At 47.0% G+C, this 17,543-nt stretch overlaps 1 protein-coding gene across 5 annotated transcripts in view; it reads right to left on the bottom strand.

The window, feature by feature from the left end:
• TMEM181 (transmembrane protein 181) overlaps nucleotides 1-17,543 on the bottom strand; it is a 48,948-nt gene that overhangs the window by 9,623 nt on the left and 21,782 nt on the right. For all 5 annotated transcript variants that reach the window (XM_057738375.1, XM_057738376.1, XM_057738379.1 and 2 more), the window contains 8 exons: nucleotides 16,375-16,465; nucleotides 14,948-15,069; nucleotides 11,953-12,063; nucleotides 3,768-3,848; nucleotides 2,056-2,155; nucleotides 1,408-1,538; nucleotides 1,082-1,173; nucleotides 28-85 (listed from right to left, as the gene is read on the bottom strand). In XM_057738375.1, the coding sequence (XP_057594358.1) occupies nucleotides 28-85; nucleotides 1,082-1,173; nucleotides 1,408-1,538; nucleotides 2,056-2,155; nucleotides 3,768-3,848; nucleotides 11,953-12,063; nucleotides 14,948-15,069; nucleotides 16,375-16,465 (786 nt within the window). The remainder of the gene's footprint in view (nucleotides 1-27; nucleotides 86-1,081; nucleotides 1,174-1,407; nucleotides 1,539-2,055; nucleotides 2,156-3,767; nucleotides 3,849-11,952; nucleotides 12,064-14,947; nucleotides 15,070-16,374; nucleotides 16,466-17,543) is intronic.

The following is a 17,543-nucleotide window of genomic DNA, read 5'->3' as shown; positions in this document are numbered from 1 at the left end:
TCCTCAGGCTTCATTAACAATCCTTACCTGGAAATTTCCTGTGTCAACTCGATACTGGTACATTGGATCATGTAATTCATTAACTCTAGAAATACGATGTTATAAAAAAAAAAAAAAGACCAGCCATAGATTAATAATTAGTTTACTTTTTATTTTATACTTTCTCTCACTTGGCTTTTTAAAAAACTTACTAATATAAACTACTTGCTGACCAACAGTAAAAGATTTTTAAAAAGTAATCCGCAATTTATGAGAAATCCCAAATTACCTATTGAAAATGCACACAACACTACTAAACTTACTGTCCACAGTCATCAGTATTGTGAAGTACAGTATTTTTCATTACGAAAATCCCTACACTAGTTCTCTTCCAATTTTAAAAGTTGTTTTCCAGGCACCTTTTCAATGGCATATACAGGTACCAGGAAACAGATAAGCACACAAAGAAAGCAATAAAGGTAAATATAAACTTCCATGAAATGCATCTCAAAATGACACTGGGCAGCTGAGATGACCGGTGGGCGGGGCAAGGGAAGCGGAGACGTGAGCTAAGTCCTATTGTTACTGTGCCAGGTGCCAACCTCACACCCCCCGAGATGGGACTAGTTCCTGCAGAAAATCCTATTTGGGTGAATCAGGTTGCTACTACCTTGAGCTTCTGCAATGGTGCCAATTTTACAGACGGACAAAGACACTAGAGAGCAACCCTGGGAGCTGGTGTAAGGATGGGAAGGTTTACACACACCAGCTGAAGGAGAAACCTTAACATCCAGGGACTGTCGGGAGCCAAGAGCCGACCTGAGTGTCATTCCTACAAACGAAGTCTCTGCTTCTCAGCAAGAGAAATCTGAAATGACGTGGTCTTTTCTGCTTCCCACCTTAGACTAGAAGGATCGTGTATATCTCTATGTGCCATTCAAGCAAAAATGAACCCTCAGTTCAAGCCACGCCACCAAGTCTTGAAACCCTGGGCGACAGAGTCCTTTCTGTATGAGTTCACAGAACACAGTCAACTTCGGGTCTGTCCACCTTGTTACACGCCTTCCAAGACTGAAGTCTCACACGTAATAAAATTACTCACGTCTGCCATATTCCGAGGGTAGCAGAGGCCAACCACAACAGTCCAACGATGAGGAATTTAGGCAAATAGAAAGTCAAGCACTTCCTTTCTCCCTTAAAAAAAAAAAAAGAAAGAAAGAGAAGTTAGCAATTCTAGAAAACTATTAACCCCTCACAGACCATACTGGATCAGAGATACTCCGATCGTTTTCACACAGCATGCACTATTCTGTTGACTGTGAGGCTGAAGACAGGTTCCCAAGGACAAGTTCACCTTAAGGATTCTCACCAGAGTCTGGAGTAGAAGGACTGAGTCCCCCACTCCCTCTGGCAGTGCGGACGGCTCACCTGCACCCTGATCCCGTGGTACACACACAGCCAGAAGAGCAGCAGGGCGCACAGGAACACAGACTGGAAGAGGTCGTCCAGCATCCCCGGGAACCAGCTGTTCACCAGGAAGGAGAGGGGGAAGAACGGGTCTGGAAGGCAAAAGGCAGACAGACTCGCCAGCCCCTGGGCAGGCACCCCATCCCCACAGGAGGGCAGAACTCATGATCTCTTTCTCCCCTGCCAGAGCCACGGGGAAGGTAGTGAACTAAAGACTGTCTCGGTTTTCAAAAAACCGAAAAGCCAGTGAATAGATGGCTCCAGGCATGACGACTGAGTGCCACCTGCTCCTGCCAGCCGCTCTCCTGCCCGTGGGCCCAGGACCCAGCGCTGCAGCTCTGGAAGCAAATGCTTTCTGGGGCAGGGGGCGAGGAGCAGACAGCAGTGCCGCCACCCTCAGCCAAGTCCCAAGACCGTGTCTACAGCTCTTCCAGGTTTTAACCTCCAGGCAGGGGGAAAGCTGCAGGCACCCGCCGTGTCCTGGCGCAGTGTCCCTCAGGCCACACGGGGGCGCTACCACCTGTTCCTTCAGGGGCCCCAGGCCGCCTCCAGGATGCCTTCCAGCCTTCAGCATCAAGGGGAAAGAGCCGAAGTAAAACTGGCACCTACCGTTGTAAAGCAGCAGCAGAGGCAGGAGAACGGACATCCACTTCTGCTCGATGCCCCAGTCTCGCATGGAAAACTTGCGCAGGGAGTGAGCGAACAGGCACTGCGAACCAGACCAGGCCCCCAGTCACTGTCTTTGCCCACCTCTGCGAGCATCACCCTACATCAGTCTTCCCAAATCGAAGGCCTCAGCGCCAGCCAAGACCTGCTGAGCCAACCGCTTGCTGAACTGACCCTGAGACCACCAGTGACAACTGGGAGAAGACGGTAAATTGCTGCCAAGGAGCCTCAGATAAGACGGTCACAGCTGTTCTCACAGGGGCAGGAGGGGATGAGGAATGTCACAGCCATAAACCCTCTGGCCTCCCCAGTCCTTCCTGGGCAGGCTGCTTCTATCAGGCCGGCGCCCACTGAGCTGCAGGGAAGGACCATCCCAGGCAAAGGCCACACGCTCCCAGAGGTGCGACTTTCACAGATGACACCAGGGAGGCACCAGGGTGCCCAGAGGAAAAGCCAAGGAACGAGGCTAATATATAACCACGGTCAGATGATGTGCTTCTTTTCAAACACCTCCCTGAAGGGGCAGTGGCTCATGGGAGAGGTTTCTTTAAACCCTTTAAAACATCATACAACTTGTGGTTTTTAGGCCTGGAGTCGTTTTTTGTTTTTTTCTGCAATCTAACATAAGCCAATAATTTCCTAAGCAATTTGGACTTCCTGGACTGATGGGCCATTTCCCCCAGTCTGCCAGAAGCAGGCCCATTTCTCTTGTTTGAGAACAGGGGGCCCTGGGTGCCAGTTCTTTGGGCCCCAGAGTACGGCAGAATCCCAGGCAACAGAAATCTTTCAAGAAATAGCAAGGATTTCTGACCAAGTATAAACAGCAGTTTTCCACTTTCCTTCAGCGAGCTCACCAGGGGAGGCCCTGGCCATCCCCAGCTCTCTGCATACCCCGTGGCCGTGTCCTGCCCTCCAGCCACACCCAGATCACCACCATCTGGCACTTCCCTCACGTGTCTCCTGTGAGCCCGTGTCCTTCTGCATACGGTTAGTCTGTGAAGCAACAAGCTCCTTGGGTGGCAACTGGAGCGGCCACCATTGTAAAGAGTGGACCCATCTCCTAAGCGTCACACCCTCTGCATCAGCACCGGGCAGGCAGCTGACGGGGGCAGGATACCACCCTTCAGGCACACTTCCTCTTCCTCCAATTCATAACTTCCCACCGTCACTGGCTGGGCCTCCGTGGGGACTGCCTGTACTTTGCGGGTGAACGCCCCCCAAAGTCACGGTGCATTTGTGGACAGACCTCAGATCCCAAATGAGCCAACCTCACTCCTGAAAAAGCCCAAAGACTGAAAGGTTTGGTCCACTTTTCCAAAAGCAAAACCCCAAGAACATGCTGTATCTGCACTCAAAGGCCACTCAAACGAGGCAGAATCCCTTCCACACAGGTTAAATGGCACTTGTCACTCCACACCAATGAGAATTCACTTACAAGTCAGTGACCTGTAATTACTATGACACTATGCAAAGTCCTTACTAAAGATACCGCAGCATTCTTGCAGTGCAGCACCCAGCAGAAATACAGAATAGTTAGTACCATCAGGTCGGGCCACTGGACGGAGTGTCTCAGAGTTCAGATAAACCTCCCACGTGCTGATGGCCATAACTGATGGACAGACTTCGCTCTTGTTAGGAGGGTGATCAGTACTTACAGTGACAATGAAGGTAAGCACCACAAAGACAAATCGGAACCAAATTTCCAAGTGGGAAAAGGCAGGGTCATAAGTCTTCCACTGAAATGCAAAGCAGGAAAACAATGTGAAAAAAATTCAACTAAAAGGAAGTACACCACATTATTAATAATAGTTATCTCTAAATATGAGACTACGGGCAGTTTAAAATGTTCTCTTATACTTTCTTACATGCGCTAAAATTTTAACACTTAGTACATTTTGTTCTTATATTAAAGAACACACACCTTGTACCAAGAGTTGAAAATAGTTTTAAATGGTGGCATACTGATGATAAATCTGGCAGATAAATTATTCTATAATAAGAGCATCTGGCTTTTAAATCTCATATCAAAGATCAATGCTGTCAATCTCTTTATTAGCAAAAGCCATGCTTTCCATGAAAAGAGACAGATTTTTAAAAGACGGAAAAATGTGAGTATGATGTTCTAAAAAAGACTGAGTGAAACTTATAAATATGAATCTGAGATCAAAAAATACTGTGGAATTACAGTTGTCAGTTCTTGTGCTGAGTAGTCTCACTCACATCAAGTGCATGGCTAACAGAGCGAGGATGAGGCCCCGTGTGCTGACAGCAGGTGGAAGGCAGACCTTCCCACCTCGGTCACCAGCCAGATTCATCACCAGACCCCAGCGCGCGGTGCTGCACTGGGCTAGGGAGCCCCAGGCTTTTAATGCACTGAATTAAAATCATCTGAGCAAGTTAAAAATTGTAACAGAGCAACAGAGTTAAAGATACCAGATGCATTTTACTTGCCTGAAACATTAAATGTATACACACACACACACACACAGACACTGGACACGAGGCAATGAAGGGCCGTAATCTCTAGCATGGGGGAGTGACCCTCTGGTCACTCCAAGCCCTGGGGGAACCTGAGCAGAGCTCAGTGGTCTCCCTGAGTCATGAACACGCCGCTGTGAGTGCAGGGACACAGCTCACCGGCTGTGGCTCACAGGACAGAGTACCAGCAGGTACAGAGCAAGCTCCAGACATCTGCCAAAGGTCGCCTCCCCACATCTTCACCTGAATACTGATCTGTGCATGAGAGGGAGTAAACTACCCAAGGCCAGGAGAAAATTCCTGAAAGGATCACTGGCACTCACAGAGGGCCAGTAACAGCAAGAAAAATGCACCATCAGAGGGATATTGTGCAGCGTACCCCAAGTACGTCTGTCTCAGCGGTGAGGAAAAATCAGCCTTAGACTCAATGCTGCGTTGGTCCCACCAAGCAAAGTTTAAAATCAAGGCCTGAAAAGAACAAACTGTTTCCAAGTAACGTTACCATATCCTGGAACAGAGCTCAAGGATATTTATAAGAATACAAAACTCTAGCAATCAATAATGCCTGGCACTGAATCAAAAATACCATACGTGTAAAAAAGCAAGAAAACATGAAACATAGTGAGAAAAAACTAATCAATGAAAAATGACTCAGAAATCACAGATGACAGAATTAGCAGATAAGGACATCAAGAAACGAGGGGAGAGTTTGCACATGTGAAGCAGAGACCTGAAGGGTGACGGACAGCAGGTTCCGCATCACAGAGGGTGTAAACGTGAAGACAGAGCAAAAGGGTCCATTTAAAATGCAACAGAGGAAAAAATGAACAGAGCATCAGCAAGCTGCGAGGCAATTTCCGGTGGCCTAGTAGATGCATGTTTGGAGTCCCCGAATTTCTATTGGTGGGAAGAAGGCAGGAGGACAGAAAAAATATTTGTAGAAATAACGGCCAAAAATTTCCCCAATCTGACGAAAACTATAAACTCCGAAATTCAAGAAGCTCAATGTACCCTAAGTACAAGGAACACAAAGAAAAGTATATCAAGTAACACCATAATCAAACTGTTTAAATAAGTAGAAGAGAAAAATCCTAAAAGTGAGGGGGAGGGGCTGGAAGGGAGAACTGTTACAGAGGACAAAGATAGGATGATAGGTTTCTTGTCAAAAATGCAAGTCAGAAGACCAATATTTTCAAAGTATTGTAAATCAAAACTACAATGCAATACCACTGCACACCTATTACGATAGCCAAAACTAAATTAAGACTGACCAACCGAGTGCTGACGGGAAGAGGATGTGAAGCAACTGGGACCCGCACACACCGCTGACGGGAACATGAGACAATACAGCCAGTACTCTGAACCCCCTCTGCCAACGTCCTACACAGTTAAACAGACCCCCGCCACGTGACTCAGCATCCCATTCCTAGGTATTTCCCCAAGGGAAGTGAAAGCACATGTCCATGTAAAGGTTTGTGCACAGGAGTTCACAGCAGCTTTATTTATAACAGCCCCAAACTGGAAACAATCCAGATATCCGTGAGCAGGTCAGTGGATAAACTCACTGTGCTATGTCCACGCAGGGAGTATTGCGCAGCGACACAAAGGAATGAACTACTGAGACAGCCAGCATCATTCATCAGTCGCAAGGTAATTATACTGAGTGCAAGAACTCAGACATATTGTATGGTTCCATTTACATAAAACTGTAAAAAACACAAACGAATCTGTAATGCAAGGAGAACTATTAACAACTGATGTTAATGGAAAGTTGAAATTGTAGTAATTAAGATCATATGAACGGTGACGTCAGAGGTTCGGAGTTACTTAATCTCATGAAACCTCAGATGTCTCCGCCATAAAGTAGCTACCGTGTAGAACTATCATTAACATTTAAATAAGATGATGCATATAAAAAGTTTAGTGCAGTACCTGGCAAAGAGCAAATAGTCAGTAAATAATAGCTGCTATTATAAATCCAAAACAGTACAGCTATTAAGATTATTGCTATACTGTTTACATTTTACGACAGTATCATTTACAAAACGATCACAGTAGTGATTATGAGCAAATGATGGGGCGAGTGTTGATACGAATGCAATATTCAAAAGAAAAAAGTATAACACATATCTCAGTCATAGATTTTAAGGCATGATCAAGAAGAGAAAAAAGAAGTGTTACCATGAAGAAAAGACTCACAAAATATGTTTAACGTAACAGTGAAGAACGTGATACGGAGCAGGGCCTTGTGGGGCACAGAGCCTTTCTGTGTCCCCTATTTCCTTGATTATAGGCAACAGCCTTCATTCAGCCTCCAAGACCTTCCCTGAGCTCCAAAGGGCAGACTCAAGCAGTTGTTAACTCGTGAAGGGAGGGGATGCGTGAGACCCGGGAGAAGGAGAAAGAGTCACGAGCAGCCTTGGGGCAGGTCCTGTTCCCCCAGCAACAACACACACCACTGTATCTTTGAGCTATTTTGCAGAAGTCGAAACCCCCTCCCGGTGGGAGAAGTTAATGATTAACGATGGTATGCTGTCCACAAGCAATGCAGACCCCAGGCCGGCTGGACTTGAAGGCTGGTGACGCTGACTGCCCGGTACTCACCACCGACCCATCAACTGTTACCGCCTTGATCCTTCTCACCTACCCCTGACCGGGAGCCCCAACTATAAGCCCTCTCCCTATTCCCCAGGGAGGGGGGCACAGTTCGTGAGGCGCTAGCCACTGTGTTCCCCCTTTGTCTGGCAAAGTAACAAAGCTGTTCCTTTCTGCTCCTCCAGAGCTCTGTCTCCGTATTTCTATTCAGCATCGGTGAACAGAGGCCAGGTTTTTCTCATCAACAAAAGCATGTACTTTTTTACCCTCAAGGGACTGTAACTTTAAGAAAGAAAATAACCATGGACTCCCCAGAAGGAGGGAGGATTCAGGTTCAGGATTCTGCCAGAGGAGCATAAGCACAAAATAATCAACTCGTTCACTTCAAAAATTTGCACTAGAAAACAATGCTTTATTCAATAAATAAATAGCTAAACCTAAAGTATGCATTTTATAGGATTTAAGGTTTTTTTCCATAGGATATTATGGAAAAACCTGAAGGGACTTTTCGGCCTACCCAATAGTTCTAAAATGTGAGCTCGTAGGAGGGAGGAGAAAGATGAGGAGCTGGGGTGAAGAAGAGAGACAGAGTTAAATCCTGGCTCCCGGGGTTGGATTGCAGGCTGGAACCTGCCGCACGGCAGGCGCTCAATACCTTGTGCCTTTCAGGCCAGTCTTACCTGCTCCGGTGGCCCCTTCCCGTGCCCTTCCTGCTGCAGGGAACCACTGCCACACAGGAGCCGCCTCCAGGAGGCTGCCCTTGTCAGCAGCAGTTGAGCAGAAGTACCTTGGTGTCCCGCTGAGGCCAAACCAGCCTCACAGCTCAATCGGGCGTTCACTGGTGCCAAGGGTTTGAAAAGTCTTTCTTTTCCCTTGAGTGAGCCTGAGAAGACGGCGCGAAGCTCAGAGGGTAGGGCCCCGGTCCCTCCACTATAGACAACAACCCTCCAGTAGTCGTGGGCCCAGTGATGCTGGGGCCAGGAGGGCAACAGTCCACAGGGCTCCTGTCAAGCAGTGGCCGTGCCTGTGCCCTCACAGGAGAGCAGCCACTGCATGGATTCAGGTCTGTGGGTTTAAATGTAAGTCCTTTAGTCAATATATTATGCACTTCCATTGCACCAATTTACACTGTCACTAGCAGGCTATGAGCTCTGGCAGCTCCGCATCATTGCCAACTTTGGCATCTTTTGGCCTTTTTCATTTTAGCCATTCTGGTGGGCATGTAACAGTATCACTAAGATACTCTAAAGATATACTTTATTCATTATACTTTGTTTGCTTCCAAAAAGGGATGAAGGTGGTTGATAATAAAAATCCAGATTAGACAGAAACCACTTGAGAGGATTTTTTCAAAGGTAAAACAATAAAGAAAGAGGGTAATTATACCAGCAACCCGTACCAGGACGTTAGTAATTACTACAGTTCAGCATAGAACTTTCGGAGATTTGTAGCAGCTGATACCAAAAGAGAAATGTGAGGAGCTATACAGCTTTCATTCTCTAATAAGAGGAGTTAACAAAAAAAGGTCAAAGGAATTCTGTTTGGAGGTTTAGGTGAGAGTTCACAGATTAACGGATATTGCCTTCAACAGCAGTTTTATAAAAGATATAGAAACACTTTGCATAAGATTCGCTAATTTCTTAGTTCATCTCTAGACAAGCTGTAGGCATAATGTGAACTTGTGGCTCTCAAGCAGCTCTGAGCTTCTTGGGGTGAACGGCTGGATTGCATCTTAGACTTCATCTTTCAAATGTTAGTTGTTTTTTTCTAAAAAAACAAATAATTTTCTCTCCTGATTATAAATGTAATTGAAATAAAATCTCATTATTAAAAATAGAGGGGAAAAAAAGAAAAGAAACATTAACCCAACCACCCAGAGATGGTCTTCGGTTTTCTAAAATACAAAATTTTAATTAACACTTTTAATTCGTGCACTTTTCTTTTTTAAAAAAAAATCAGTATGTGGTTTGTGCTACCTAGCCTACTTTGTGACCAGTTTATTACTGTAACAGCTACAGAAGAACTAATTTATTTATTTAACCAGAACGTTTCTGCTGAAATACAGATTTCTCCCAACTTCCTGCTATGAGGAACATGTTTGAACATAAATCTTTGTGGACATTTTAAATTATTTCTTTAGAATAAACTCCTAGAACTACAAGGTCAAAAATAACATACACATATAGGCTTTGATACATTGCCAAACTGGCCCCAAAAGTTCAGCCAATTTACACCCCATTAACCTGTATGAGAACTTGTGTCCTTACATTTCACCAACCCTACATGTGATTTTCTTGTTGGTATTTTGACTATTTGCCAGTTTGATAGGTTTTAAAAAAAATTTAAAAAGATATTCCTTCTTGTGTTCTCTAATGTTTTGGTTTACATTTCATAGGTTTGTGGCCATCTGAATTTCTTACTTTGTGAAGTGCTACACTGTTCTTCTCTAATTACAAAACCTAACTATCCCCAGGTCCTCTGTTGTTACTGGGAATACAGAAATGCACAAAAAATAGAGAAAAAGCTTAGGTGACATCCCTTGCAAACCCCGAGGGTCCTACGTCTCAGTTTTCTGGATGCTGCGAAGCGCTACCAAAACGAAGGAGGTCATTCGTTTTGCATCACTCAAGGAGAGCTGCTCTGACAGCAACTTCCTTATTGGGCCCAAGATAACATCACACGGCCTGCCTTCGACAAGCAAGGGTGAAACGACATGAACCAGGTTGATCTGAAATACGTATCAAATTATTTAGGAATACGTTTAAGAGGAAATGTAAATGGATACAAAAGATGGAAGGAGAGAACCACAATCAAAAGCAAACAGAACAGTGGCCCAAACCCACATCACAGGGCCAGGGTGAGGCAAACCCTGTGGGGAAACTGCTGAGCACTTTGATAAAGGGCTTGCAGGGGACGATGTTCCTACAGAGACGACAGAAAGGAGAGAGCCGTTGTTGGGAAGACATGGTGCTCTCCTCTGTCCACAGTCTCCAATCAAAAGGATGCGAAATAGCAACATCTAAAGCACAGATGTTATCACAGGACGAGACCAAAGAGCGCCCGAGCGCAGGGCATCTGTCTGAGGCCCCATCTGGGTTCAACTTCTGCATCGTGAACCTGAGGACACAGGCAGAATGCTGATCAGATTTTCTGAAGACAAAGTTCAAGGAAATCATTTGCACAACAAAGAAGAGAATCGAGATTCAAGCTCAAAGATCAGGAGACACTAGGAAGGAAGCCAAAAGCGTTGAGTGGAAATTCACGAGCAGAGGCTAATGTCTGAGCAGCGTCTGAACTGTCAGAAACCCCCCACAGGAGCTGGAAATGAAGGAGACTAGGCTGGACAGCACAGTAAGTCCAAGGGGTCCACCACGTGATGTGGCTTCTAGAGGAGCTGGCACTCAGGGCCGTGGGGAGGAAACCTGGGGCCGGAAGGGTCCAGAGGTAATGCCCCCAGGGCTTCGTGAAGGAAAGGAAAAACCTCAGAGATGGCCATCTTCAGACGCCTGCAGAGCTATCAGGTAGAGAGGAATAAACTCGCTTTGGGTCGTCGAGAGACAGGAGGTGAAAAGAAGTAGCATGACCGTAACCACAGCTACCACTGGTCAAGCACATACAAAGAGCAGACGCTGGGCACGACTGCACGCCCAGCAGACCTCCAGAGGCCTCCCAGGAAACAGAGAAAACCGCAGCGGTGGGAGTGCAGGTAAGGGTGCAGGAGGGCTCCCACACACCACCCCCTCTCGGTGAAGGGGACCCATTCGCCCAAATGAAAACCTGTGTGTGCCTGCTCACAGCAGCATTACTCACAACGGCCAAAAGATGGGACCAGCCCAAATGCCCGTCCACCGATGAATGGACACACATACAGTGACATGTTATTTGGCAAAAGAGGAATGAAGTGCTGATACCAGCAAAGCAGAGATGAACTCCGAAGACACTGCTTAGTGAAAGATGTCATTCACAAAAGAGCACGAGTACATGATTCCATTCATATGAAATGTTCACAGCAGGCAAGTCAGAAAGCAGATCAGCGACTGCCAGGGGCTGGGGGAGGGAGACGTGAGAATCCACGACGAACAGGCTGCTTTTATGGCATGTGAATCACATCTCAAAACAGCATAACTTAAAAAAGGAACCCACTGGCACCTTCATTTAATAGTCACAGCTGTATGAGGTAGCTATTTTATGATACGCAAACAGGCACAGCAATGTCAAACTGTAAATGGTGGCACTGGGATCCGAACCCAGCTCTTCTGTCCGATCTAAAACCTGAGTTCCTGGTCACCACAAGGATTATTCTGACTCCCAACCAGTGGCAGGAACAAGGAGGCTGACTTCAGCTGGACACGAGACAGGGAAGTCTAACCATCAGAGCTGTGCGATTGGAGGCAGGCACGTGAGAGCAGGGACCCCTCACCGGAGGTCTGGCAGGATCTGAAGACCACTCCCCAGCCTGGAGAAGGGGGTCCTGCGTTCCTCAAAGGGCATACCTGGCAGCCTCTCCATTACCTTCCAGCTGGAAGGCTACTCTCTCTCCTAAATCTCAGAACACCAAGGTTTTCCAATTCCATGCTGTTTCTTTAAGCAGCTGTGGTTCCATATACATAAGAAACTGTGGTTTCTCTACACCTTTTAGAACAGTACGTGTCTTCCATTGTCCAAAATCACATGATTTTGATGCTGTAATTTATTTCAGTCATCCCACAAAGAATGGAAGCTAAACAACTGAGCCATGGAAACGCTGTGGTCAGCTGGTATACTTACGGTGAAGTTCATTTCCTTGATGTGTAGCTGTGGGTGTTCGAATCCCACAGTCACTGTGTATTGAGTGTAATTCAGGTAGCCGAGGTGAGCCACAATAATTTCTGCACATTTCTGCAAATGCACAAGGAAGAGCTGTGTCTTTAAAGCATGCAAGACTCACTCTCAAACCAACTGACCCACGAAGTAACACATTCCAACAGCAGATGATCAGGACCCATCATCTCCAGGGGACTTGCCAGAAGTCCAGAAAAATTCAGATGCCAGCCAAAAACAGTTCTTAGAAAGCAAGAACCAAATGGATACATTTAGAAACAAATAACACATGACTTACAATCATTAGAACCTTTCTACTTCATACAATTCAAAATAATATGTCACCTAGAGAACAGATGCGTGGTTGCCAAGGGGGAGAGGCGATGGGGGAGGGATGGATTGAGAGTTTGGGATTAGCAGATGTAAACTATTATATAGAGAATATAGGATAAACAACCAGGTGCTGCTGTACAGCACAGGGAACTATATTCAATATCCTATGATAAACCATAATGGAAAAGAATACATACATGTATAACTCAATCACTGCTGGACAGCAGAAATTAACACAACGTACATCAACTATATTTCAATAAAATAAATTTTAAGAATAATAATATTTCACCTGCATAAAAAGGTAAAAGTTAATGCAACACAAACCTGACATTTCCATAAATACACCAGTGCAGGAGGCATGTCAGCTCAGACACAACAAATCAGACCCCTCGGCCTGACTTTCCTCCTTGGCCCACTTCTGTAACGATGCGTAGAGTGGATTATGTATTTTTTTTCCTCCACTAGCCTGCCGTTCCCACGCAGAGTGCCCTGCGATCTGTGTGTGTGTGCGGTGTGTGTGCCCACGGGCCGGCCAAGCCCCTTGCTTTCGTCCTTTAGAATTAAGAATCAGGGCTGCTCAGGTCTCGTCTATTTCAGAGAGGCGAGGGGAAGGAAGCCCACCCTCCAGGCACAGATGCGGATGTGGACTCAGGGGCCAAGCCAGCACACCCCTCAGGCCTCCCTGTGCCACAGGGAAACCGACCACGGCCCAGAGCAAGCAGGCCGTCCTGTGGCACTTGCCGGAGCTGTGGGTCTGAACTGGGCAGAGTCACCCTGCCGTTGAGCAAAGGCTTCCCAAGCCAGGACTGCCTGAGGTCGGGTAGGAAAACAGACCTGGGTGTCACTTAAGAAGCCTTAAGAAGATACGAGGGCAGCCGGCAAGGAGAGGGAACTGATCTAAGGGACAGGAAAGAAGGCAGAGGAGAGGCGAGAGTGAGGCTGCGGGACTGGCCCAGGCTGTCCAGGGACAGAGAAGCCGCGGCTGGTCCTGGGGTCCCTTCAGATCCCACACCTGTCGTCCCTCCTGTCCATTCTGTGTGGTGGGGGTTACCCGGACCCTCACGCCGGCATGAACAGTGCAAGCTCGTACCTTCCTTACCCACCTCCATCCTCGCCGCTTTCCACCAACACCCAGGGAAGGTGTGGCCCCACTTTACAGACGAGGAAACACATTTTAGAACCTGGCACAGACCCGCTCGCACGGGCGATAAACAGAGGTGGCAGGGGAGTCGGGTCACCTCTGCTGCCGCCCCAGGCCCCACTGCCCAGGCCCACCTGATGCCCCAGGCGCAGGTTGGAAGCACACGCTGCCACGGCCGTGCTGGGCGGGGCGGCACCGTCAGCTCGGCCTCCCTGCCGCCCAGCCCCCTCGGGCGACGGTTCGGACCCATCTCAGATCTCCTGGCAGACGTCAACACAGCAGGGCCGGAGCCAGCAGCCAGCCTCTGAAGGGGAACCCTCCCTCTCCGACTCCTTTCTTGCCAGGAAAAGCTGCCCCGTATCCCAGTGTTACCAGCCAGGTGGTGTGCGCGGGAGTTAAGGGTGAGACCTTAGGAAGGAAAGAGCCTGGGTGGAAGGCCTGGCCCCGTCACTCACGATCTGTGTCATCTCGGGCAAGCGCTTCGACCTTGCTAAGCCTCAGCGTCTTCTTCTATAAAATGGGGCTCTAATGACAGTTCCTGCTTGTGGGCCTGAGCTGGGGACCCAAGGAGACCACGTACGGAACGTGCCCGCCGTGAGGCCATTTCCTAATCTTAGAACCAAATGCAATCTGGATGCTTCCAATGTTGTCCATGCTCCCATGACCTGTTCGGTCCCGAGAGGGCCTCCGTGCTACAGCAGGATCTGGTTCTGACTCTTCGGGTTCTGGCGGATCACAGGGTCAACAAAATCTAGAGTGAGGGCTCCTTTCCCACTGTGGACCCTCCGGTCTCCTAACCCAGAGCCACACGCTGCACCCTGGAGTAGATGCTCAAAGAAGTAGGCCACTCTTCCTAAGAGGCCTGGGTCCCAGCCCTCAAACGGATCAGGGCATTTATCTCACAGCTGGAAACAACCCAAGGCCCCAGCAGTCGAGAAAGACCATGGTAGTGGGAAACTGCTGCATAGCATGGGGAGGTCAACTCGATGATCGGTGATGACCTAGAGGTGTGGGGTAGGGAGGGTGGGAGGGAGGCTCAGGAGGGAGGGGATATGGGGGTATACGTATAAACACAGCTGATTCACTTTGGTGCACACCAGAAACTGGTACATCAGTGTAAAGCAATTATACTCCAATTAAGATCTGAAGGAAAAAAAAAAAAAAGAAAGACCAGAGGACAGTGGCAGACCACCCTCATGTGAGACAGGCAGCCTGTCAACAGTCACCTGTGGACACACCAGGCAGTAGGTTACACTGACGGTAAAAACAGGCACCAGGGTGTGTGTGTGTGTGTGTACCTGTGTGTGTGTGTGTGTACCAGTGTGTACATGTGTACGTTTATAAGAATTTATAAGGTATCGGTGCATACAGTTAGACAGGTTTTCCATGCCATCGTTGGTATGACTTGGTTTTTTTTTACCTAAGAGAGCAGCTCCGTAAGAACGCAGCAAGATGGCTCATCACGGACCAGCCGAACGCACTCACCCCTGCACACATGAGGGTCCTCGTCCGATTGTGAACTTTGCTATGAATGAACATGGTGGTCCCGTCCTGAGCTACACCATCGACCTTAACAGTCATGGGGAAGCTTGTCCGAACAGACATTTCTGCAAAAGAAAGAAATCCAGTGTGAAGAGACCAAGAGAGGCTGCCACACCTGCAGAAGTGCCTGCCTGCCTGTGTGTCAGCCCAGGAAGGTTCTGTGACACACCAGCCTCAGCATACCTGCAAAGCTCACACTTGCCAGCAAAGTCCAGCCCTTACACGAGCTTCTGTGTCTTACCCACCACCAAGTTTCATTTCACAAAAGGGCAAATGTTTCATGGCTAACAAAGCTTTATTTCTTAATTTCCCATATAAATTTTAATTTAACTTCATCTTAAATAAAAATAGATTTCTTATTTTTTCTGATTATATAATTTATTATTTTTCTGATTATATGCTCATTGTTAAAAAACATCAAAGAACAAAAACATAAAGATGGTATTAAACACATATAATCCCACCACCAGAGAAACTATAATTTCATGTTTGTGTCCATCCTTCCAGACTGTTTTCTAGACATACAAATATATAGTGATGTCAAATTTATTTATGCTATTTAAAGTGTTACAAAAAGGGGTTAATTTTCTTGTAGTATGCATTTTTTTTCACTTAATTTACTGCAGTCATTGGGTTATCTTTTCAAATTCTTTCAACTAAAGCGCCTCCTCTAAATCACAGTATGTAGAAAACGATGTGGAACATTTTCCGGGTTCTCAGGGAGGATGCTTGCCCAGTGCTGCCCTAGGTGGACAGAGCGAGGTCATTACGAACTGCGGGTGCTTTGGGCAGGGGCTCTCAGCCTCAGCACCACGGGCATTTTGAGGCCAGATAATTCTTTACTGTGGGGAGTCTGTCCTGTCACTGTAGCATGTTCAGGCACCGCTGGCCTCCACCTACCGGATACTGCCGGCACCCCCTGCTTCCCAGCTGTGACAGCCAACATGTCGCCGTGTCTCCAGACACGGCCACGTGTCCCTGGGGGACAGAACCACTGCCTTAGGACACCAGGACTTAATTCTCTCCCAGGAGCCCCCTGGAAAAGGCTGCAGCCACAGCACCTACATCACGTAGCCAGCGAGCTGGGCTGCCCAGCACTCCCTGAGCACTGACCAGTACCCCGAAGGATGACCAGTATCCCTGAGGGCCGACTGGAGCTCCCTGAGCCATGACAGGCTCTCCCCAAGGGCTGCATCCTAACTTACCCTGGAGGACATTTAAGGGGCTCCCAACTTGTTGGTGTTAAAAAGAATAATCACCAACCTTATAATCCATTGTTGAGCACTTGTTGAAAGATTTTAAAGCTCTTTAAACCTTTAAAATATGGTGCTTTGTACAAAAAAAATCATTCTAAAATGTCAGGTTCATACCTTTAGATTGATTCAACTCGACGACACACGTCAGCCATAGTTGCTGATTATATGTTGACAGTGGGTTGGAAGGTATTTGAATTGGCCTTAGCTGAGGCAGAAAGAAAGAAAAGGTAAGTAATCCATGTGACCTTTTCAGCTGAGTCTACCCAATGCCCCACCTTAACATACAAAATCTACATTTACAAAAAAAAGAAGGTTGGAGTGTTAGCTCTGAAACAGAAACACAGAATTCCTTTAGACAATATAAGTGAAATTCTGCCTTCCAAAAAAATAAAGGACTAACTTTCTGCTGCAATTCACTTGTGTCTCTCACGAAAACTCCTAAAGCAGGCAGTCCCTGTGGCAGCACCTCTTCAAACACATTCTCAGTGTGAGAGTTAAGGAAAATAAAGAAACGCAAAAAAAAAAAAGGGGGGGGGGGCGATGATAGGCCAAACGAGGGCCCTCTCAAACTAGCAATAGCAAAAAGAAGAATTAAACGGTAAGTTTTCGGACATTTTTCTCCTTTTGCTTTTTTGAGAATGGTAGGTGGAAACCTAACAGGGAGCCGGGAGAACGAAGACTGGGAGGGTATTTTTGGGGTCAAATAATCAGATTTAAGGCACACACCTCACAATGCAATGAGAATGTGGGACGACTGCTTTCAGTTTATAGATAAAGATACATTGTTTGGGATTTCCTAGGTGGCGCAGTAGTTAAGAATCCGCCTGCCAATGCAGAGGACATGGCTTCAAGCCCTGCTCTGGGGAAGATCCCACATGCCGCGGAGCAACTAAGCCTGTGTGCCACAACTACTGAGCCTGTGCTCTAGAGCCCGTGAGCCACAACTTTTGAGCCCATGTGCCACAACTACTGAAGCCCACGCACCTTGAGCCCCTGCTCTGCAACAAGAGAAGCCACTACAGTGAGGAGCCCACGCACCACAATAAAGAGTAGCCCCCGCTCGCAGCAACTAGAGAAAGCCCGTGTGCAGCCATGAAGACCCAACACAGCCAATAAATAAATAAAATAAATAAATTTATATTAAGAAAAAGATACATGGTTTGATATCAGAAAAAGAAATGGTTTAGTTGTTTGGGCTCTCACAAAAGTTAGCATTTATTAAGGAAAACCAAAATTCTCCAATGGGAAGGACCTTTGTTTTCCTCTAAAGATGATGGTGAAGA

This window comes from Hippopotamus amphibius, chromosome 6 (assembly GCF_030028045.1).
Source record: "Hippopotamus amphibius kiboko isolate mHipAmp2 chromosome 6, mHipAmp2.hap2, whole genome shotgun sequence".
Classification (NCBI taxonomy): domain Eukaryota; kingdom Metazoa; phylum Chordata; class Mammalia; order Artiodactyla; family Hippopotamidae; genus Hippopotamus; species Hippopotamus amphibius.
Note: the sequence above shows the minus strand (reverse complement) of the source record. Positions and strands in the feature narration are given on the sequence as shown.